Source organism: Phalaenopsis equestris, unplaced genomic scaffold (assembly GCF_001263595.1).
Source record: "Phalaenopsis equestris unplaced genomic scaffold, ASM126359v1 Scaffold000151, whole genome shotgun sequence".
Taxonomy (NCBI): domain Eukaryota; kingdom Viridiplantae; phylum Streptophyta; class Magnoliopsida; order Asparagales; family Orchidaceae; genus Phalaenopsis; species Phalaenopsis equestris.
This window is the reverse complement of record NW_018164593.1, coordinates 1149268-1172187: the sequence shown is the minus strand read 5'-3', so window position 1 is coordinate 1172187 and position 22920 is coordinate 1149268. Positions and strand designations below refer to the sequence as shown.

Genomic DNA, 22920 nt, shown 5'->3' with positions numbered 1-22920 from the left:
GCAGATGAATGGCATAATGTCACATGTGACGTACATTCATCGGCATAATGTCACACCACATTTGATTATGTAGCTAATGAATGGCATAATGTCACACCACATTTGATTATGTAGCTAATCTTTGATGGAGAACTCTACCAAACACCTCTTGTCAACACTAACCTCATTCTTTTTCTTTGATCAAATCAGATGATATGTTTGGGAATATTTATGGGTAGTGAGTTTTAATTTGTTTCTTATCTATGCAGACACGACATTTTCATAATTAACTTCTGTCTATAATGAAGTTGCAAACTTTTTCTTTCACTGTGCAATGAGGATGAAAGATGTTGTGCTTAATTTACTGTTGTCTTTTCTTGCATTGATATGCAGAACATGTCGAAACACATGTATTTCACCCTTATTTCCATGTAGTTGATACTCCCCCCCCCCACCCCCCCCTCCCCCCTTTCGTCATTTCTAGCCTCCACCATCTGCTTCTTCCACTACACCCTACTCCATAAAATAAATAACTCAGTTGAAACACTTTTTGATTGAGAATGTCTTGCCTCTACTGGCCCAATCAGTCTTTTTTTATCATGTGTTGGCTTTTCCTTATAAGGGGTAGGTCTTGGTAATTTAGTGGCAATGGACTTAATGTTACTTTGATGTTTCTTTATTTTCATGGTTAAGGTCTGTTTATCCTGCAAGGTTCAGTAGGGATGTAACTGCACCATATTACCAATAGAAGGTCTCAATTTTCCAAGATACTAAGCTATGGTGTTATTCTCTAATTCTACCAACTCACTTCAGAATGAATTGTTCAAATTCAGTATTCCTTTGTTGATAGGTCCTGCTATAAATGATGAAGTCTCAAAAAGATATTTTATCTGTAGTTTTTTGGGAGATATTTTTTTGGGAGATATTTGGATTACATCTCTTTATTCATCTTGTACCAGATCATTTAAACCTATGCATGAAAAGTGTATTTCACTTTTAAATAATGATAATAATGTCTTTTGATGTGATATTAAAGATTTGAGTGTCATGTATGTAAATATAAAATTTTAGGTGTGAGATATGTAAATACATAAGAATTGCGTGCTATGTAAGTAAATATCTCAAAATAAAATTTAGATTTAATTTTAGGAGCTTTATGCATATAAAAGGAGTAACTACAAATGATTATCAATATATTAATCTATAATGTGTGCTTTTTCTTAGCAGGGCCAATCTCACATACGGATGAATTCTATTCCAGTGAACCATCTGTATCTCCAGGAAGGCGCTTGGTTGTTCCATTGCATGTTGGTGTCGTACAGGGATTGCGTTTCGTAAAGGCTCGCTTATTTTCGATGGAAATTCCCGCACGTGTTAGCGTTGCCGTTCCGCAGCGTGTTTCCCTTAACGAAAGTGATGCTGAAGAGATTACTGCTCATAGTAGAATTGATAGTTTGGTTAAGATTGATCCATACAGAGGAAGTTGGGAGCTACGGCTTCTTGAACTCGAGTTATCAAATCCAACCGATGTTGTGTTTGACGTTAATGTTTCAGTCCAATTCGACACTGCTGAATTTGGGTGCCCAAAGACCAGAATTGACCACAACTGCTCTGCGCGTGTGTTGGTACCGCTCGAGCACTTTAAGCTACCTGTTCTCGATAATTCCTTGTTCGCTAAAGGTCTAAAAAGCACTGCTTTTGTAAGCAAATCTTCGAGTTTTGCGGAGCGGAATACGAAGGCCGAGTTAGCCGCTTCAATTTCCAACTTGGTTTCAAAAATAAAAGTAAGATGGCAATCAGGGCGAAATAGTTCGGGTGAGTTGAACATTAAGGATGCAGTCCAGGCAGCTTTGCAAACTTCAGTAATGGATATATTGCTTCCGGATCCTTTAACTTTTGGATTCAGGTTAACCAATGGGAGATCTAAAACAGAAAATATCGCTGATGCTTCAAAAAGTGTGCATAGCGATGTGATTCAAGCATTGCACCAGAGTTCTATATCAGTACATGAAATGACTGACATCGAAGTTCTGATTCGCAACAACACGAGGGAGTTGATCCAAATGAGCCTTAGTATCAATTGCAGAGATGTGGCTGGGGATAATTGCATTGAGGGCGATAATGCGACCGTTCTATGGGCTGGTAATTTAAGATGAATTGTTCAATTCATTTACTGTCATTTCATATTTGATAATCTAATTTTTTAATTTTTTTCGCTAGATTTGTCCATACGAGGATTATTTTCTTTCATGATGCAAAATTTTACTGCTTTCATACATGCTGTGTTTGTCAGTATGTAAAAATTTAGGACTTGTATGCTTGGCTACTTGAAGTCTAATCTGTGTGCTTTCACCAGCACACTTTATTCATTTGGCTGCACCAGTTTTTTGCACCATTGTAGTTATTCAAATATTCTTGGAAGATTTACATACATACCACTCAATTCCTATGTTTTTACCCATCTAACACCAAAACTTCAACTGTTACCGGGCATACCACCTTGCATATGCTTGACAAGTTGTATTTCACTTTTTAAAAGTTAAAATTGTGGTATTTTTTTATGTGAAAGGATTTGGATGGTATAAATTTTAAAAAAAAATTAGGTTTTATATATGTAAATGTAAATACATATGAATTAGTTGGTATGTATGTAAATGTCCCCTAGATGTATGTACGTAAACCACCTCATACCTAAACATTTCATTGCCTGCAAACCCTAACCATTTCATTGCCTGTGAGGTGTTTAGGTATCCTGAGTGGAATCAGTTTGGAGATCCCTCCCCTGGAGGAGTTGGTGCATCCTTTTTCGCTGTATTTTTTGGTGCCGGGAGAGTACACGCTGTTAGCTGCAGCTGTAATAGACGATGAGAACGATGTGCTTCGTGCTCGAGCGAGAACTGATTCAGCAGATGAACCGATCTTCTGCCGCGGCTCGCCTTTCAGAATCATTGTCACTGTAACTCTTTAAGCTGTGGTTTGCTACTCTCCTATTTCAGTTTGGTATTGTAAATTAATATTGTGGCTCTCAATTCCCTTAATTATTGCTTATATATATATATATGGTGCATTTATATACACTACATAATTTGAATGTATTTATATATCTAGCACTTAAAGATTCATATTTATATGTAATATGCATATAACTCGAATGTCTAACATTACATTAAGGGAAATTTACATACATGGCACTTTGCTGTTTTAAGCCTATGCTTCAGAAGATGTATTGCACTTCAAAAAGTGATAAGTGGTAAGATTGTTAATTTTGATGTGATATTAAAGATTTAAGTGTTATGCGTGTAAATATGAAAATTTATGTGTGAGATATGTAAATACGTAAGGACCTCGTGCTATGCACGTAAATGCCCTTACATTAAAATATCAAAAAAAAAATTAGGTTTTACATATGTAAATGTAAATACATATGAATTAGGTGGTATGTATGTAAATGTCCCCTAGATGTATGTACGTAAACCACCTCATACCCTAACCATTTCATTGCCTGTGTTGTGTTTAGGTATCCTGAGTGGAATCAGTTTGGAGATCCCTCCCCTGGAGGAGTTGGTGCATCCTTTTTCGCTGTATTTTTTGGTGCCGGGAGAGTACACGCTGTTAGCTGCAGCTGTAATAGACGATGAGAACGATGTGCTTCGTGCTCGAGCGAGAACTGATTCAGCAGATGAACCGATCTTCTGCCGTGGCTCGCCTTTCAGAATCATTGTCACTGGAACTCTTTAAGCTGTGGTTTGCTACTCTCCTATTTCAGTTTGGTATTGTAAATTAATATTGTGGCTCTCAATTCCCTTAATTATTGCTTATATATATATATATGGTGCATTTATATACACTACATAATTTGAATGTATTTATATATCTAGCACTTAAAGATTCATATTTATATGTAATATGCATATAACTCGAATGTCTAACATTACATTAAGGGAAATTTACATACATGGCACTTTGCTGTTTTAAGCCTATGCTTCAGAAGATGTATTGCACTTCAAAAAGTGATAAGTGGTAAGATTGTTAATTTTGATGTGATATTAAAGATTTAAGTGTTATGCGTGTAAATATGAAAATTTATGTGTGAGATATATAAATACGTAAGGATCTTGTGCTATGCACGTAAATGCCCTTACATTAAAATATCACCATCATTATCTTTTAAAAAGTTTAGCATACCTTTTCATGAATGTGTGCAAATACTAGGATGTTATTTAAAAGTTTAAATATTAAAATTTAGGTGTTAGATATATAAATACATAAGAATTGTGGTTTGGATGTAAATTTTCCTTGTTTTATTTCATTCTTATTATATATTTTATTTATGTTTTTTTTTGGTGGGCCTAAGTTGAAATATTTTATGCTTGAGAGAATTGTGGATGAAGGAAGAAATTAGGTTAGATTAACTTAAATTCGGGTAAGATGAGGCTTAAAAATGTATTGGATAATGTAAACATAAAAGATCTGTGGTGCATGAAAATGCTCCTTATTTATGTTATTACCTGACCGGTTGGATACAGAGACCCAATCAGTGACCAATGGGGTTAATACCTACACCAGAGGATAATATCCTCGTGAGAATTTACAATTTAAGTTTACTCAAAAGTCTAAATTAGAAACAAGGGATGATGAATTTCATATAAATCACTCAAAATATTACTATTTACAAAATAGCACTTTATGTTATTTTTGAGAACTACATAAAACTGATATATTTACGTATGCTACAATCAAACACTAAGAATTTGATGAAGATGAAAGTATACGGTTGGGCTTTTATCATAAATTTTGATTTTTTAGTGTGAATTTGAAAAATGAATAACAGGTGTTAGAATTGTAAATAGTAAAATTTCGGGTGCCATGTATAAGCAATAGAGATGGAGAAATAACTAGAAATCATTATAAAAAAACTATTTAAGCCGAAATTTTGCTATTTACAAATCAAACACTATCTCTCATCCATTTCTTTAAAGTCTCACTCTTATATCAAGCTTTATGATAAAAGCCCCGCCTATATTTTTCATTTTTTTATCAAATTCTTATCGATTTTATCGTATCACACATAAATATATCGATTCAGTAGTTCAAAAATATCACTTTGAGTACTAGATTTTGCAAATAACAATATTTTGGGTGCTATGAATGTAAATATGATTTTTCTAGTCTACAGCAACAAAAAAATTATTATTCACATTAAAAAAAAAAAGAAGCAAATACACAAGGGAAGCTTAAACCGGGAATATTAAGCAATAAACTTGTCTACATATTAAATAGAGATTTAAAAGATGAATGGTATAAATATTTAATATTTAATACAAAATGTTAAGCAATATATGACGAACTCTCTTCGGATTGTGCGCGTCTGCACCTTTCGATAATCAGATCCTTCAAGCAGATCCTTCAAGCAGAAAAGAAAGTGGAACATTGTTAGCCTTCACAATTTAGTGCTAACAAAAAATCAAAAATTAATACAGCAGAATCATCATATAATGCTAAGTAGAATTGAATATATCGAGTGACGAGCCAATTTTGAACCTATTTCGAGCTGGAACTGATCCACATAACTCAATTTGAGTCCGTCAGTTTCAATTTTGAGACGGATTGAGCTGATTCCGAGCTGAAACGAATCCAAACAACTCAATTTGAGCCAGCTCATTTCGATTTCAAGCCGGATCGAGCTCGATTCAATTTCGAGCCGACTCAGCTCAAGCCGGAAGCCGATTTTGAGCCTAGCCTAGCAGGGCTGAGCTCGAAATTGGATCGTTAACAAACTTTAGTCCAAGGGCTGGGCTGATTGAAGTCCAGAGTCCATAAAAATATCAATTTTAGTCCAAACCAATATATGTATAATGTAAATAAAGCACTATGATGCACCTGAGATCCACCACATTTGAAAATATTTACATTATGAATCATAGGTTATATTCGCAAATTGAATAAAAAAAATGCAAATTCTCAAAACTGCACTAACTAGGTCTCATCAACTCAGCTATATATGATCAAATAGTGCATAAGATTTTATCAGCAAAAAGCTTATGAATTCCAAGTTTTGCTTAAAGTTCATCTCTTATAATTACATTTCTACCACATTCAGTTAGATACCTATGATTTTGTTGCTCAAAGCTCCCATTCACAATAGAAAACCCTACCTCTATTCTTCATCATTTATCAATTATCAAATTAAGATTGATAAATTAAATTTTATCTACTCAATCATGTATATAATACTTCTAGGCAACTCATCTCTGAACAAGTTTCAATCTTTCGCTACATAAAAAGCATAATGTAGCAGAACTTTTCTTAGTATGATTGGTAAATATGATTGGCATAAGATTAGGTTAATTGATTGCAGATACTCTTTTAAATATTTGCATGTGACCAATTTAATCCCATAACATCACATTTCACTAATTTAATCCCTCGGCCATACAAAATCAGTCCAAAATAATCTCGAAGGTACTAAATTAGGATCAATTTTGTGCAGCAAGGGGATTGAATTCTGATGAATTTTGCATCACAATTTATACATCAGGGTTTTAAATCAATGTTGTAGAATTGAAAGACTAAATAAAGAGGACGAGATTAAATCGACCGTACGATAATAGTTGAGGGACTATTTTAAAATTTAATTATTACGGATAAACCAAGATACAATTTAATCATCACAATACATATCTAAAGTTTCGCCTTTGCTTTGAAAATTAAAACTCTACTAAAAAGCTCTGTTGTTTGAGCTCATAAGTCTACCATTCTATGCCAATTCGGAAGAAAATGCAATCCTTATCTATCATAGTTTGTTAGTGAACAAGATTCAAAAGTCACCATCGTCTGTCCAAGCAAAATGATCAATGCCCTGTGCAGAGGCTGCCAAACTGAATCAAAAGCTGCACATTTTCAAAGCTTACTTCAGAGCCCTGCTTTTTTTTTTTCTAGGAATTATTTGAGCCATAATGTTTTGAGTAATAATCTCCAGCTTATAGCTTCAACAAGAACAAAGCCTTCCTAGAAAAAAATAAATAAATAAAAGAGAAGAAAGCCTTACTGACCAATGCATCTATGTTTTGTAATGTGTCGGTCATGCCATATTTTGTTTTGTAATTTCAAGTGAGTGGATTTCTTGAGTTATTTGTGTGATTGGCTTAGTCTGCTTTGCTTAAAATGCTTATGATAACATGATCTTTTGAAATTTAGAGCCTTTGTCTCATCTTTCAAATAATTATAGTGAAAATGCACCAAAGTTTCTCTGGTGTAACATAGTGCTCCATGGCTGGACGGGATGCGTAACTGCAGTGCTCGGCGAACAATAAGGGCAAATGTCGTCCTTCTGCTTGAAAAACCACGGATGCGAAGGGTGCAAAGGGAAAATGCTATGGAGTCACAGGTTGCGGCTCCTCTTTGAGACTGTGAGATGAGTAGCCTCAAAAGCAGAAGTGTTGGAACTGAAAGGCACAAACTTGCCAACCTACTAGAGTTTTATTTTAAAAAAACATTTTAGTGGAGGCAAATGGGGCCTTTCACCAAAAAATTCAATTAAGGTGATCTTTGTGTGACAAAAGGCATCATATGTTTGTGCTTGATCCTGTTGTTGAGTGCTTGTACCAACTAAAAAAGATATCACAATTATGGGAAGAATCCCACTTGTTCAGTTTAGAGATTATTGGAATGCATCAAGTTAAGTTCACCATTCTCCATTAATTGAATTTCCCATAGAATCTATGTACCTTATTTCTTATATTTAAGAGACGAAACTACGCAGCACCATTGATACCATCGTCAGAATTAATGGCGCTGACTATTTGAAGGCCTTTAAATTCCATGTCAGTTCCACAATAAACACCACACGCATCTCCTCCGAACAATAGTGACAACATTAAGTTTTTCAAAGGCCAAGCATTTTATTATGATGCCCTTGCTTAATTGCAAAATAACCTTAAGCCTTCACTTACCTCAACTGTCATGTTTCAAGATTTAGCTATAAAATGTGGGACTTTCTTCTTTCATCCTACTTTCAAAAAGTTAACTTGATTATTATTAGGGCTGGCATCTCATCAATAATAGAGTTATTAGCTAAGACATGCAAAATATAAATAAAAGAGATAGTAAGTTGTTATGTGAATTCCTATGTATATGAAGAAGTCCCTTGCAAAAGAATTGCTATAAGGTAAGTTTGAGCAATTGAATATTGGAATATTCTCTAATGTTGACAATGCATCAGCAAGCTGTATTGAATTATCATATAAATCAATAAGAACACTAGAAACTAGATTGATATCTAATAAAATTGAACGCTAAACATTGAAACACTCTCTGATGCTAGCTATGCTATTTAAGTTGAAAACTAAGCAGGTAAGTAATAAACAAACTGCTGTAGTTAGGTCCAGTACTGAGGATGAATACAAAGTTATGACTCATTCGGCATGTGAAACGGTGGGTAAAACTATTCTACAAGAATATTGTTTTCTTATTAGTCAGCCTACGACTCTACTTTTGACAGTTGTGCAACAATCCTGATAATTGTCATTTCATATGAAATGGAATGCAATGCTTTCCAAAAAGATTATTACTCATATTTTTAGTTCTATATAAGAGGCAGATATCCTTACCAAGACCCCAAGATGTCTCTTATTTCTTATCCAAGAAACAAATTGGACCTAACAAATATATACGCTTCAACTTGAGGGCAAGTAGTGGTATATTAATAAAAAATATCGAGAAAAAATAAATTTTGAGAATACCTTATTAGGATGATGTTTATTTACATCATCATAATTATGATTATTTTCCTAATTATTTATTTTGGTATTGAATTCCATCTTCCTATTTATAGGCACATATTCTCCATTAATAGAATGCAACAAAATATTTTTTCTCAAACAAAACCCATGATGGTTATGCCTATCACTACTAAGCACCACATAATCTTCCAGCAACATTAGCATTTTAAACTTAAGCAATCGTAACGAACATAAGCCACAGCTGTTGCTTTCCTGATGCCACTGCATTTCCATTACAAATTAATATTATATTAGTTCACTAAAACATGCAAAGTTTGGGCACCTGAAAACTTGAGACCGATATAAAACTTTTGCAAAGTGTGCTAACATTATCACAGCACTCCCAACATTAGTTTATTCTATTGTTGTTTACAAGTCAATAATCCTTAAACAATGCTTGAAATGTAAAATTGTTTACATACAATACTCTCAGGAGTGAACATAGCCTTAGGACCATACAGTTGTAGAAAAAAATTCATCCAATGTATGAAGCTCCAAACTATGTAGGACTAGGGGAAGATTATTGCGTGCAACCTTACACGTGCATTGCAAAGAAGTTATATCCATGGCTCGAACCATTGAATCATAGGTAATGATGACAAGGAGACAAAATAGCCACTAATCCGATAGAAGCTTCTACAAATCAGTTGATTGTTAAAAAAAAAAAGTTAAAATGCTTAAACTTAAAAAAAAAACATTGCTGAAAATTGACAATTTGTCTACTAGAGAAACCTTAGATGTCATAAAATATTAACATGATACCAAATTCATCGAGTGTTTACTAATTTCTTTTCAAGCAAGGATTACTTCTCATCACTAAATTATGAAGTGCAACAAAAATTCAAAAGGTGAATCAGGCGCTTCATATGCATCATTTTCCAAGTAAGCTAATTTAGTAGTTCATCAATGCACAACAATTTGCATCAAAAGGGCCCATTTTTAGGAATTTGTACATAGCTTAATGTGCATCATTTTCCAAAAAGTATTCTAGCATAGGGTCATCATCCAATTATTCCTTAGATTAATCTTTCAAATGACTTTGAGCTATATTAAATAATTCTAATCCCTTTCATGCTAATACTTCTACGCTAGCTTTATGGGGATCATCATAGGATGCTTTCTCGCCAAAATAGTTAACAAAATCATATAATCATTCCATGTTTTCCAAGCTTATACAATTGTAGGCTGCTTTTGATTATCCTTTCCTAATTAAAATTCCATTGAAACATTTTCTAACACATTCATTTCCATTATTTGGCATCATAGACAATCATACCCTAATGTTTTTGTGTATATGCAAAATTAATAATCATAATCACAATTAAAACCAACCAATAAATGCCATTGCTAGATGGCAAATATATCTTCTCCAATCCATAATCCTATTGTTGTTATTGTTGTTGTTCATCTCCCAATCCAAAAATATCCGAGGCCTGCATATTCATATTAAAATAAATTCTCCATCCGAACCAAAGCATACACATCACATGATACCGAATGGTGAAAAGATTCAAACAGCTTTTAACCACAACCAAAGCCAACCATTGTAAAGAACAACATTGCTGATCCCACAAACATATTCCAGTCCAAAAATCCCACTGTTCTAGCTGCTAATAATCATATCACAACCCAAAAATCTTCAAGCCATGCATGTTTCCTATTAAAATACTTCTCCATTATAAACAAAACATACACATCACACAAAATTGAAGGATGGAGTTAAGCAGCTTCCATAACAAACCATCCTTAATCCAATGGCTACAAAATCATAAAAAGGATAAATCAAGTGACAAAGTAATGCGTAATGAATCAAATATTAAAAAAACATGAACCATAATAGTTATGAAATGAAGAAACAAACAGACAGGACATAACAGATCACATTTTTAACAAGTAACATAATACTTTAAGAAAAATAGTATGACATATAAAAAAATAAAATAAAAAACAAACAGCAACTCTAATCCGAACAATCAGAAAATAAATCGAGCAAACAAGCCCCCTCTCCCTACAGACTGAAGAAAGTATCCATGAAAAAGAAGAAATTTTCAATCCTATCAATCTGTGATTCGGAATTTTTGAAAAACTATGAAACAATCGAAAACATCGAGCCAGAGAATCAAACATAGCAAGAGATAGATAGATACCTACACCAATCCTCGTAGCCTCATTCTCGTTCTACAAACCTTAGTTAACTGGCCTTGGGATCCGGCATCGGGAAAAGTCCAGCCCCCGAGGCGCCCCTTGGCGGTGCGAAGCCCAAAAACTTCTGAAGATTGGTCCGAATACTAATCGAACAGAGAAAATACAAGAACGCCATAGAACAATCCGTGGCATCATTACCACGTATCCCACGATGGCTCATCTTGAGCACGAACGACACCGGCGAGAATGGCAACTTCGCCACCGCCCGGCCCTCGAACATGGAATTAAGAAGGCCGAAGATGACGAAGAGAACCACCGCAACGACGAATCCGGACTTAAACTTCGAGAGGGAGAGATCACGCGTGGACTCCTTGAGACTGGTCTCGACCCGATCCATCTTCTTCACGCGGGAGGAGGATCGCCGGCCGTTGGAGGGTGGAACAGCGGCTGCGCCTTCAGAGGAGGCGATGGAAGCCGGGGATTTCATGGATTCAAGCTTTTTGGAGGCTTTATCGATGGAGGAGCGGAGGGATTTGTAGGTGGAGGTGCGGTAGATGAGGATCCATGAGATGCCCTCGCATAAGAACGCGGTGCCTATGGAGATGCCGACGACCACCAGGCTATCGGCGTACTGGTAAGATGAGAGAAACGAAGCCATCGCCGGCGTCGATGCGGTTATCAGATCGAGATCGAGACCGCTGGCCAACCAGTAAATCTAGAGGCCAATCGTTATTGTTGGCACTTACCATACATAGCACACGACTTTTTATGTATTTACAAATCTCACATCATAATTACTATATTTATACAAATACCACTCAAATCTTAAATAACATGTCAAAAATATTACTATTATCATTTTTTTAAAAGTGAAATACATATTTTTAATTTACATTTTTAAAACATCAAAATCTTATATTTTATAATAAATTATATTATGAATAGTGTAAAAATATGAAGTTCTGTGAAGCTTCATAGTCACTGACTGCTATAAATATAAGAATGAAGGTTGAGGTGCAAAAAATATACACATAAGAATTGTGCGGCATGCATCTAAAAGCCCCAGAGGAAGATTTACACACAAGCCACACAATTCATATGCATTTGCATTTGCATATCTAACATCAAAATTTTGATTTTGCATTTGGATCTTATAAATATAAAAAATCAAAGTTAAAGTGTTAGATGTGTAAAGTAAAATATTTTCTTAGTGATATGTTAACTTCACCAAACAGCTTAAATTGCGCCAACAATGCTAATGAGAAGGATACATGTTTGAATAAATATCATTAAACATCTACTTTGTTAGGCTCAATTAAGACTCAATTACGACTCTCTAAAAAAACAAATTTGAATAAGAATTTAGAACGCAGGTTTCGCTCAAACTCAGCTCGAACTTGATGATTCAAAACTGAATGAAAATGAACAAAATAGTACTCGAGGCAATTAAACTCAAAACTTCATAATATAAGAAGCAAAACTCATCAATGATCTTACCTGATTTGGTTTTATTGAAGACCCAATCTATGATTGACCCGATAAATTTTTCGAGCTGCAATAGGAAATGTTGATAGAACGAGCAATCTCCAAAGAATCATATCGTCCGAGATTTCCAAGCTTTCGACATCTTTCTCATGAGATAGCGAGCAGCATTTACTCCTCCAGTTGTAAGTAATCCAGAAACCGCTTGTCGTGCACTTGAAACCATAACTGCACGCCGTAGAGCTCTACGAACACGGCTAGAAGCCTGCTCTCTAGAGTTGACGAGAATCGCTGACGGTAACTCACCTGCCAAACTTGAATCTACAATCGTTCAAGATTTGTAAGTGTCGGTAGAGATCGAACTAGAAAAGAGAAGTTTCCAACTCTTTTTAGGGGTTCATATTAGTCCCAAAGTTTATGAAAATGTCGATTGAATCCCTAGACTTATTTAATATGAATTGAAATGGTGCCTAGTGAAAACTGTTTTGGCCTCCATTAAAATAGTTCCACGACAAATTTAACACTTTTATAAATTTTGGGACTAAAATGGCCTAATGTGAATAGTCAATGGACTACTTCGGCACTTTACTCGACTAGAAAATGATGAGATGACGAAAACTACCTGTTGTGACTCGTTTATGTTTTCCCCAAAACATGGTGCTATGTACTGTGGAAGGAAGAGAACCGAAGAGTGATGTAGTGGCAGAAAATCCGCAGTCCTGTTAGTTCGTATGAGCAAATCAATAATCAACAGTAAGAGGACAGAACTCATCAGGATCTCTTGGGTGTTTATATTGTTTAAGTTAAGGTGCCCAATTATTTTTTTTTCCTAAAAAGAAAATGTGTTACAAGTGATGTTTTTGTTGTATTTTCCGGATTATTTCACTAAACATGTTTTGGTGATGTTGTTAGATATTTGGCTGGGTATATAAATACATACAATATATATATATATATATATCGGCCATATCCAACACCTAACTTTAATATTTACAAACACAAGACTAAATTTTTTAATATCACATAAAAAAGAGCACTACTAAATACTTTTTAAAAGTGATAAACCTTTTCATGCATAGATTTATAATTCCAAAATGTTATATAAATGTAAATATCAAACTTTAGTTGTTAGATATGTAAATACAAAAGAATTGTGTGATACATATGTAAATTTCAGTATGAGGCATCGTCGTTATATTGTATACAAGAAATTAGAGTTGCAATTCTCCATAATTAAATCACATTTAAATATACAACGGCAACACAATGTAGTCATCAGCCAAGTGAACTTTATATAAAGTTGTGTGTTGCGTTGATTCTTTTTTTTTTTTTTTTTTTTTTTGGCTCCTTGTTGGAAAATGTTTGCCTGTCTACCTAATAATAATAGCCCAATAATAGCATTAAGTTTTCTTTCCCAGCACCATACACCAGAGTTCAAAAAGTGCTTACATTGCCGAAGTCATTATCATCAACAATCACAAAATCCAAGCAGGTAAAATATCATAAATTTAAAATTTTAAGCAGTTAAGACTACAAATTTGATGAAAAAGAGTTGGATTGAAAAAATGACCAGTTGGATAAACTACCCATGAAGGTAAGCATCCATGATGCGTACCTGTTGAAATGCTGAATGAGGACAATATCCGAACTCCAGTAACCCTTCATCAGCAAACTCCTTTAAAAGAGGCTTGTATATTGCTTGAAATGTTTTGAAACTCCCTTGGACGATCTTCTTAACCTGAAGAAACAAAATGGCCAAGACACACCAAAGATCACACAAGTCAGCATATGAAAAGTAATAATTTCACGACTCAATATGTAGGGACATCGACAAGATGCGAACAAAATATGTGAATGCATGTGCACTTTTCCTTTTCCACTGCTAGCACACATCAAAAATAAAAAAATGGCCTTGCCCGACAACTTGAACAAAAAAGGTTGCTAGCCGATGTGGATGAAGATGAGAGTTCTTTTAGGTTTGCACATTCAATTTTTTCTTATCTTCATAAAATCAAAGTTTATAATATAACATTCTGAAAGCCAAAAAAGTCAAATAATACCATCGGCCATATTAATATACTTTGGAAGCTTTGAAATATTTTCGAGAGAACGCAGATCTAATATTCAATGCAACATTGCCTAAGAGATGTTTTAGTAACCAAAGGACAAAACTCAAAACTCATACATCACTCAACTATACTTGATCCGATAAACATAAAGGTGAAGCTTCTTTAAATTAACTTCAGGTACAGAATAGGTAGATTTGACCTTATCTTTGTCCTCTGCAAAGAGCATGCGTAGATCCCCCATGTAAGAAAGGCCACAAATTTTGACATAAAGATCTTCCTGCTCCAAAAAATTAGAAGCATAACATCCTCACAACATAATTTTAGAACCGAATGACAAATTGAATCTTTGCTATTACTCAAAAAGCAATAACACCTCGGTGAAGGTAGGAGGCAGAAGGAGAAGTGCAGCACACATGGCAGCTTTCAAATTGACTAAGTTCACCTTTCTTATGTCCCAATTATCAATAAGAACGCAGACCTTTTATATTGAAGGAAGAATTCATCAGTATTGTCCGAATAGAAAATAGAATAACTGAACAAAAACTTGAAAAACACAAAAAGGAAATCATATTTCTTCATTTGTAATTCCCCCTCAATTTTATGAGTTGTTTTCACCACCACAGCTTTACAACCATCTTCTTAAGAAGCTGCAGTCACCCCAAGCGACCCTAAGCCATCAATCAAATGTTTAACCCTAGGCCACACCAATTTGGTATCCGATAGCACATAAATTCCTAACTCTGATGCAAACAATTTAGGAAATCACCATCCTAGCCTTGTGATTCTTTACATGTCATAGGTAGCAAATGAATTTCAAGGTATTCTGAATGGAATTATAGGGTCTACAAGGAAGGGGTATAGGGTGAATCCCTGCCTATAGAGAGTGTCGGTTAGTGGGAACCAAAATAAGAAAAGCAAGTATAGGAATTGCACTTGGTAGAAGTTCTTGCAATTACATTTAGGTTTACATAGATCACGTTTCACATAAGTAATCATTTTAAAATTAATAAAATTAAGCAAGTTAAGTTTTTTTTTTTCATTTAATGAAGGCCAATCAATTAGTTTTTGGCTTCAACCTGGCACCAAAAGCATGACATGTTAGCCAATAGCCATTAGTTTAGAACACATGATCATGCATCATGACGTGACTTGTAAATTTACTTATTTATAATACCCTTACCAGCTTCATAGAATTACATATCATTATTTTGAATGAAAGAAATTTTTAAGAAAAAAAAATAAAAACTAAAATGATTAGAATATGAGTCCCCACTGAACAATAATTATAAAAGATACTCCGAGAAATCGAGCCCAAAAAAAAAAAAAAACTTGACAAACATGTGCCAAAAACTCTAAAATAGAAAAAAAAGGCAAATTAGTAAATTAAATTATGAGGCCCCTTAAAAAACCTAAACAAAAAGAATGAAATAAACACAAAGGGTGTGAGCCAGAGCCTTAATAAATACAAGGAGAATAAATCCTAAAAATTGGGATGAGAATGATAAGAGGTATAGAGGGGAACAAAAAGTGTAGTTGCTATAAAGACGTTTTCCACCTCAATAAAGCCAAATATGAAGTATTTTAAGCTTTTAAAGGTTTTCTTAACAGAACAATTGTGATGAGGGCCTCAAAGATTTAATCATAGTATTTTTAAAATGTGGTCTTGCATATTATATAAAGACCAACATGTAAAATTAACAACATAAACTCAATTAAGTTAGCAGAATGGTCATTGTATTTAAATCTTTAAATTGAAAAACCTCTGATGGACCGCCTCATTATAAGCTGATTTATCTTCTTTTTCTCTCTTTTTTTTTTCTTTGGTTTCTTGCATAGAATAGATGTGGAGTATAGGCTGCCAATAACATATTTGGGATGTCCCAAATCCAAGTCAATAAAAACTCACGACAAAAGAAGAGGTAAGAATGCATACATCAACTCCCTAAAACTTTGTATTATTAGATGCTTCATGGGTAATATCACTTTTGCATCCTATATTTTCCAATATGTCTGATGAAAAGTATATAATTATGATGTAAATGATTACTGGGTATCATATATGCAAAATAGTTTATAAACAGCAAGGAAACAGTTATAAGAAACAACATGAACAGAAAAAAAAATTTATTGGGCATATGAGCAAATAATGATAGATATAAATATATATAAAAAATGTCATAAGCAGACAAAAGAAAACACTTCTCAAAACCAAAATGTGGGTAAATTTAATGAGATAAGTTGTATTGTTAAAGCAATCTTAATTCTCTAATAATAAACACAATGGCACAACAACCAAAAAAATAAGGGGCATATACATATATACCACATAACTCTTATATATTTACATATCTAGCACCTAAACATTCATATTTACATGCATACCACTCAAAATTCTAACATCGCATCAAAATTATCTCCATCACTATTTTTTTTTAAAGTGAGATACACATTTTCATGCATAAGTTCATGACACCAAGGTGCTATAAGTGTAAATATCAAACTTTAGGTGTTAGATATGAAAATACATAGTAATTGTGTGGTATGTATGTAAATTCCCAAAAAAATAAATAAGCAATCAAAAATACTTCAAGAATGATATACTGGTTTCTGCAAACGACCGCTAAGGTAGAATTGGTCCCAAGTAAGTATATCCTGAGCCAGATCATGCATTCTCACAACACCGTATTTTATTATCTGTAAATCATACAAAAAGTTGAATCAAGCAAAATATCATTATTGAGCACCTAAAAATAATAACAATATAAAGAACTTTCAAGTTTGTAGAAACAAGCTTTGTCTTTCCATTCCACGAATGGATTGAAGTGAACCCCAGCACCAACTCTATCAGCAACACTGGTGATCTACCAAACACAAAAAAGAATCCAAATAGTTAAAAAAACCAAGATTGTTTTTGCAACTAGAATAGTAGTGAATTCAAAGATGCATACCATTTTTGGCCCTAGAGCTACCATCCATCTCGAGTAATGGTTTCTATTCCTTTCAAAATTCTACATTGAACCATACAAAATCGCAGTTGGTCAATCATAGAAATGAGAAATATTTTTTCTAAAGTTTTGAGTTTACACACTTCAGCGTGCCATTTTTCTGGGTCTGCCACCCCTATGATATAGTCCACCATGGAATTCTGCAAGAAAATATAACTAAATTACACACCAAAAGTAACAAGAGAAAGTATAGCCCATTTTCATATCAAACAACTAAAGTTTGATATTTACACTTATAACACCTTGTTTTCATAATCCTATGCACGAAAAATCTATATTTCACTTTACATAAAAATAGGGATGGAGATAATTTTGATGTGATGTTAAAAATTTGAGTGGTATGCAAGAAAATATCAAATTGTAGGTCTATGAAACCAAGCCTGAAGTTAGAAATACCTTGTCTGTGTTGTTGGAAAGTAGAAAGGAGCCATAAGCGCAACAAAAGTCTGCCGGAGGAAGAACTTTCAACGGACCAGCAAGCTCTATGGAGTTTATCCCCATTCTTCTAGAGGGAAAACTTTATATAGCCATAGACGTCTAAGGTGTAAGATGAAACTCAATGAGTCAATAAACTTTAATAAAAAAAATCAAAATAAGGCCCAAAAGAGTTAACAGAGTTTAGTGTTCCACTAAAGTGATTTGGTTGTATTCATCCTGAATTACCCATTTAGTAAATGCGAGCAGCATTTGTATTTAAAGGGATTTGAAAGTGTAAGTTATAAGGATTTAGTAAATCATTTTATCTGCATCCAAATAGTTGCATGCATTCAACTTGGATTAGAGTTACTGACAAACACATAAATTTCAGAATTTAGCACTCTCGAGTTTTACTAAATCCTTATGATGCAAAATCATAAATCAATTTGTTCATGTGCATAGTCTCTTGTATATCAAATCCAAGAAATCAAAGAAGTTAATAAGTAAGCCAAATCTGATAAATTCAACTCGCTGTTCACTCATTCTTAATTTTAATCAAATTTTCATATTAATTTAGGAAAAAAATTACTTGATTGGAATAGACCTACACCTTGAATTTGATGAATTGTTTATCGTCAACACCCTCAATTTGAATGCAGTATTTGCATGTAAGATGCATGAATGAATCATACCAAAATTTCATGATATTTGAAATTCTATTACTTTTCACAATGTAGACGAATGATCTTAATTTGCAAAATAGATATTGTATCATTAAAAATAAACTACAATAAAACATAGATATACACAAGTATGCTAGAAAAAATACTATCAATGTATAAAAAAAAGCTCTGTGAATATCCATAAGAGATATGACTCAACAATGTCACAAAAATGAATGTCGAACTAGCTGTGCATGAACTAATAATAAAACAAATGTAGAAGTTATGTAGCTATAATCACAATAATGAAGCTAGATGGGAAATATCAAAACTCAACAAAACTAAATAAGTTACTAAAATATTTGTCGCGGTTATGCAATTAATAATAATTGATAACAAAGAGGTTTTATATTACACAATATTAAATTAATTAGGCTACTATCAATTTAAAAAAAAAAATGAAACACTTTATTCTTACACTTCTTTTGCTGAAAGACAAAAGGTAAAATTATTTAAATTATTAGGTACTTTGAATCTTAGCCATTCAAAATGTGTGTTGGATAATGAAAGATTTGTGAGTATAAATCATTTCATCCTTCTAAATGAATAGCAAACATGAATAAATTTTATTAAAAATATCAAAAGAATCTCTAGGAACACATTTGGTTTGCTTGTCTATAGAAAACACAGTTTAAAATGATGATTTTATTTTTACTCATTTTGCATGTAAAAATGAGATCATCAGTTTTGAGAGAATTTGAAGACGTGTTTAGAGTTCTATTGATTCCTAACTACATGCAATCAAATGAATAAATTTAATTAATTCACCATTTTGAAAACATACTTTCTAATTTCAAGCACCTTAATGAAAGAACAAGTAATTTCACCCCTGACAAAGAAAATCACCTATTACAAAATACATATTTTTGTAAAACAGCAACCACATCAAACCTAAACATCCAAAATTAATATCTAAATCTATCACGCATTCAAAGATGCAATAACACAAATTAAGATAGTAGTACTATTAGGGAAAGTGTTCCAAAAGCATAAATATGCCCTAATTTCATGATTTTAGCACCGATTACCCCACATGAAACCCTTTAGAAAAAAAAAAAAAATCTAATTCGAAATAGTTTAGGTTAGACGTTAAATCAGAATAGAATTCAAATAAAGCTTCTATAATAACTTCAATCAAAATTCATTAGCCAATGGCTCAATCCATTCTATTATTCGCACAAAAAAGGGCAGTAATCCTCACCGCGATGACGATCACAGCGCAATGGACTGAAGAACATCATGCGTCGGAAGCATTTCCCCATCTACAAAATAAAAGAGTTATGAGAAAGTGTGTAGGAAGGAGCAAAGGAAGCGAATGCAGACCCTCACCAGCGATCGCATGCGTAGCAGAACCACTCAAATACAGTACGATTTCGCACCAGTGTAAGAAGCTTCGGCGCGGCTTAACGTTCTGACGGATCTCTCTGTCTCTCTAGCTCGCTCCCAATTCAAGTAAAAAGCTGCGATATTCCCTTCACCCAGGAAGCAGGAAGTTGTTCCGGTGAAGCTGTTCACAGTTTGTTGTGGGCATTTATTTTTTGTATCATTTTGTCCGTCATCATCAAGGAAAACTATTTAAAAGATAACTTGCAATCACATATTTAATACTTGAAGTAAAAATTCAATATAAAACAGAACAAAATTTTATATACATATCTCCGGAAAAAAAAATTAATAAAATTATAAGTAAAATAATGATCATAATATTTTTAACACGAATGTGATGTATTTTAAACTAGATATTATATGAAAATGATAAAACTATAAAAAAATATATATTAAAACTTGTCAACGCTAACTACCAGTGATAACTCTAAAATATTCTCAAGTGAAATCACACAATTCATATGTACACCATTTTTTTTAACCAGTAAATCCTTGTGTGTTGTTTTTTTGTTTGAGAGAACCACTTAATAATCCTAGAATGCTCTAAAAGTTGTATCTTTCATTTACTCTACAAAACAAATCAATGAGTTAATGAATAACCAGTAAAAATATGTCGAAGGTGCATCTTCACCATTAACCATTTACTTAATTATTTCGAAGCTCCTAACTTTTATTATACCATTATAAAGCTTTTATAAAATAAATAAATTAAGTAGAAGCTTTAACAACTAACCAAACACAACCACGCACATTGACATACATGCAACTAATATTGATTTCAAGTAATTCTTATTGTCATTAACATTTCCTATCTTGCAATCGCTTCAAGCAGCAATCCAAAATTTTTCATGATTACAAATAATGTGTTGTCTACTCCTCATCAGTCTCCCAGAACAAATGGCCTCATCCTCACTTCCCACCCATATATCCAAACCCACTCCATCTTCATCCCGCAAAACCCTTTTATCTCCAAGAATCTTTCTCATTAAACCCATAATTCGTACTTCATATATTGCCTCGAAACCTCGTTGAATCACCAGATGAGGCTGAGCAACTCCGGTATTGGCATCTTTGGTTGGTCTTCTGAGGGGAATCTTTAAGGGAACGGACAAGGGTGAAGCGACGAGGAAGTTGGCTGGAGCCAGAGATGATGAGGCTCTCGGATTTGGAGTAGCGGGGGAAGATGAGACGCTGAGAGAGGTCGTGTAATACTTACGTAAATGAACGCGGGTTGCGGGGTTAATCTCGCGGCCCGCATTTTCCTTAAAAAGGGGAAAATTCTGGAGCGACGTGTTGCCGCCGCTGCCCCAAACGACCCAGAACTGCATCTGCATTCCGTGCCGCACCTCCGCAACTGCCCCAAACAGACCCTTAGGTGTCGTTTAGGGAGAAAATTTTACATCCTGAGTCAAATGCAGAATTCCAATAATATGTCGCCACGTGGAGTTTATTGTGGAGTTACTGAAGTGAAATAGTAGAGGTTATTGTGGGGTTATTAGGGGGTTATTGCGGGGGTTATTGAAGTAGAACCGCGGAGATTATTGAGGGTTATTACTGGGGTTATTGATGTGGAACCGCAGAGGTTATTAGATCGTTATTGCAGGGGGTTATTGAAGTGAAACTGTTGAGGTTATTGGTGGTTATTGGGGGTTATTACAGGTGGTTATTGGAGAGAAACAACAGAGGTTATTGGGGGTTATTGTGGAGTTATCGGAGTTAATGCCCCAATAACCCCTGAATAACCCTCCCAATAACATCTTCGGTTTCACTCCAATAACCTCTGCAGTTCCACTTTAATATTTTTTTAGGTGAGCTCGACATAACACACATGGTGTCATATTACTCGAGTTTGCATGCAAAGCTACGTTAGAACTTCATATGTTAAATTTCTATCGTTTGAGGCTGCTTATTTCCGCGGGAGTCTAAAGCACGGTCGTCACATTTGTTTCTCATATTCAAGGAGCGTATAGGGAAACAACGTTCAGTTTTTTTTTTCTAATAAACGCGGTTGCAGGTCAATTTTGCAGCCCGCGTCTTCATTTTGCGTCGCGTTGTTTTTTTCCTCCCGAGCCCCTGTCTGTGTCTCCTCCCTCGCTCGACATCTCTTGCCCTAGGGTGTTTCTCTCGCACCTCTCTTCCTCGCCTCTCCCTTGGCTGCTCCTATAGATGGATCCCTTACTTCAGAGATCCCCAACTCGGCTTCCCTCTGATATCACCCTCCATTCCTTTATTTGTCTCCCCCTTGCTTGCTCCGTGTCTCGTTGGATTGCTTGTTGGTGAGCTGGCTCACATCTAGTTGGAACATCATTAATGCAATTTTTTTTCTATATGCATTTTGAAGGCTTTAGTGTTGCAATGGCTAGTTCTTTGTGATTTTTGTTATTTGGTTGATTACAAATTTCCCATTTGGTGGCTTTCTTTGGGATATTTTACTTTTGTTGGAAACGTTTGTAGTAAATTGGGGGTTGATTTGGCTGCAGGCCTTGCCCGATTCTCCTTTTCGAATGATTTTTTAATTCTGGTTTGCATGGATGATCAAGGTTTTACATCAGGGCATTTTCCTGATTTGGATTTTGGAAGAGCATATGGGGTGATTAGAGGTAGAAGAATTGCATGAACTTTGAAGATTACTAACCTCTTTCGTTTATATGTTTTTCTCATTATTCTGCATGGGTAATTTCTATGTGAAATGACATGTGGTCAATAAAGATAAAGAAGTGAACTTGAAAAGAGGGCTTGACTTTTTTGAGATTTTGCATATATGTGGGATTGAATGGAAAATAGTTCATCATAATCAAGCTTACTATAAAGAAAAGAAGCTTTTGAGACTTCAAAGCTTCAATCTTTTCTTCTTGAATCTAGTTGAGAAAGAAATGAGAAAAAATGACATTCTCGTGTTATTTATTATTCCATTTAGTATATGATGCTTCAAAGC

At 34.3% G+C, this 22920-nt stretch overlaps 3 protein-coding genes across 10 annotated transcripts in view; 1 reads left to right on the top strand and 2 right to left on the bottom strand.

Moving 5' to 3' along the window:
• The window catches only part of LOC110021865 (trafficking protein particle complex II-specific subunit 120 homolog), a 43954-nt gene extending 40021 nt beyond the window's left edge, over window positions 1–3933 (top strand). Inside the window, exons 9-10 of one of the 2 annotated variants that reach the window (XM_020720555.1) lie at window positions 1207–2121; window positions 3497–3933. In XM_020720555.1, coding sequence (XP_020576214.1) covers window positions 1207–2121; window positions 3497–3717 — 1136 coding nt within the window. In that variant the 3' untranslated portion in view covers window positions 3718–3933. Of the gene's footprint in view, window positions 1–1206; window positions 2122–2726; window positions 3164–3496 lie in introns of those variants that run through there. The other variant, XM_020720554.1, reaches the window with a different exon arrangement.
• Window positions 3934–5208: 1275 nt separating this feature from the next.
• On the bottom strand, window positions 5209–11666 carry LOC110021875 (calcium load-activated calcium channel-like). 3 transcript variants are annotated; one of them, XM_020720576.1, is made up of 2 exons: window positions 10907–11666; window positions 5209–5383 (listed from the first exon to the last, which is right to left on the bottom strand). In XM_020720576.1, exon 1 carries the CDS (start codon window positions 11560–11562, stop codon window positions 10951–10953), a length of 612 nt encoding a protein of 203 aa, XP_020576235.1. In that variant the 5' UTR covers window positions 11563–11666; the 3' UTR covers window positions 5209–5383; window positions 10907–10950. The 3 variants fall into 3 exon arrangements, with proteins under 3 accessions (XP_020576235.1, XP_020576236.1, XP_020576237.1); XM_020720577.1 differs by having other exon boundaries at window positions 10911–11666; XM_020720578.1 differs by having other exon boundaries at window positions 5209–5370; window positions 10911–11666.
• On the bottom strand, window positions 5209–20132 carry LOC110021874 (phosphatidate cytidylyltransferase, mitochondrial). Of its 5 annotated transcripts, none has more exons than XM_020720571.1 (13): window positions 19929–20132; window positions 19801–19861; window positions 17857–17997; window positions 17544–17600; window positions 17404–17463; window positions 17248–17316; window positions 17057–17149; window positions 14829–14933; window positions 14655–14732; window positions 14002–14124; window positions 13009–13105; window positions 12402–12707; window positions 5209–5383 (listed from the first exon to the last, which is right to left on the bottom strand). In XM_020720571.1, exons 3-12 carry the CDS (start codon window positions 17959–17961, stop codon window positions 12499–12501), a joined length of 996 nt encoding a protein of 331 aa, XP_020576230.1. In that variant the 5' UTR covers window positions 17962–17997; window positions 19801–19861; window positions 19929–20132; the 3' UTR covers window positions 5209–5383; window positions 12402–12498. The 5 variants fall into 5 exon arrangements, with proteins under 5 accessions (XP_020576230.1, XP_020576231.1, XP_020576234.1 ...); XM_020720572.1 differs by having other exon boundaries at window positions 5209–5370; XM_020720575.1 differs by having other exon boundaries at window positions 12402–12700.
• Window positions 20133–22920: the final 2788 nt, after the last annotated feature.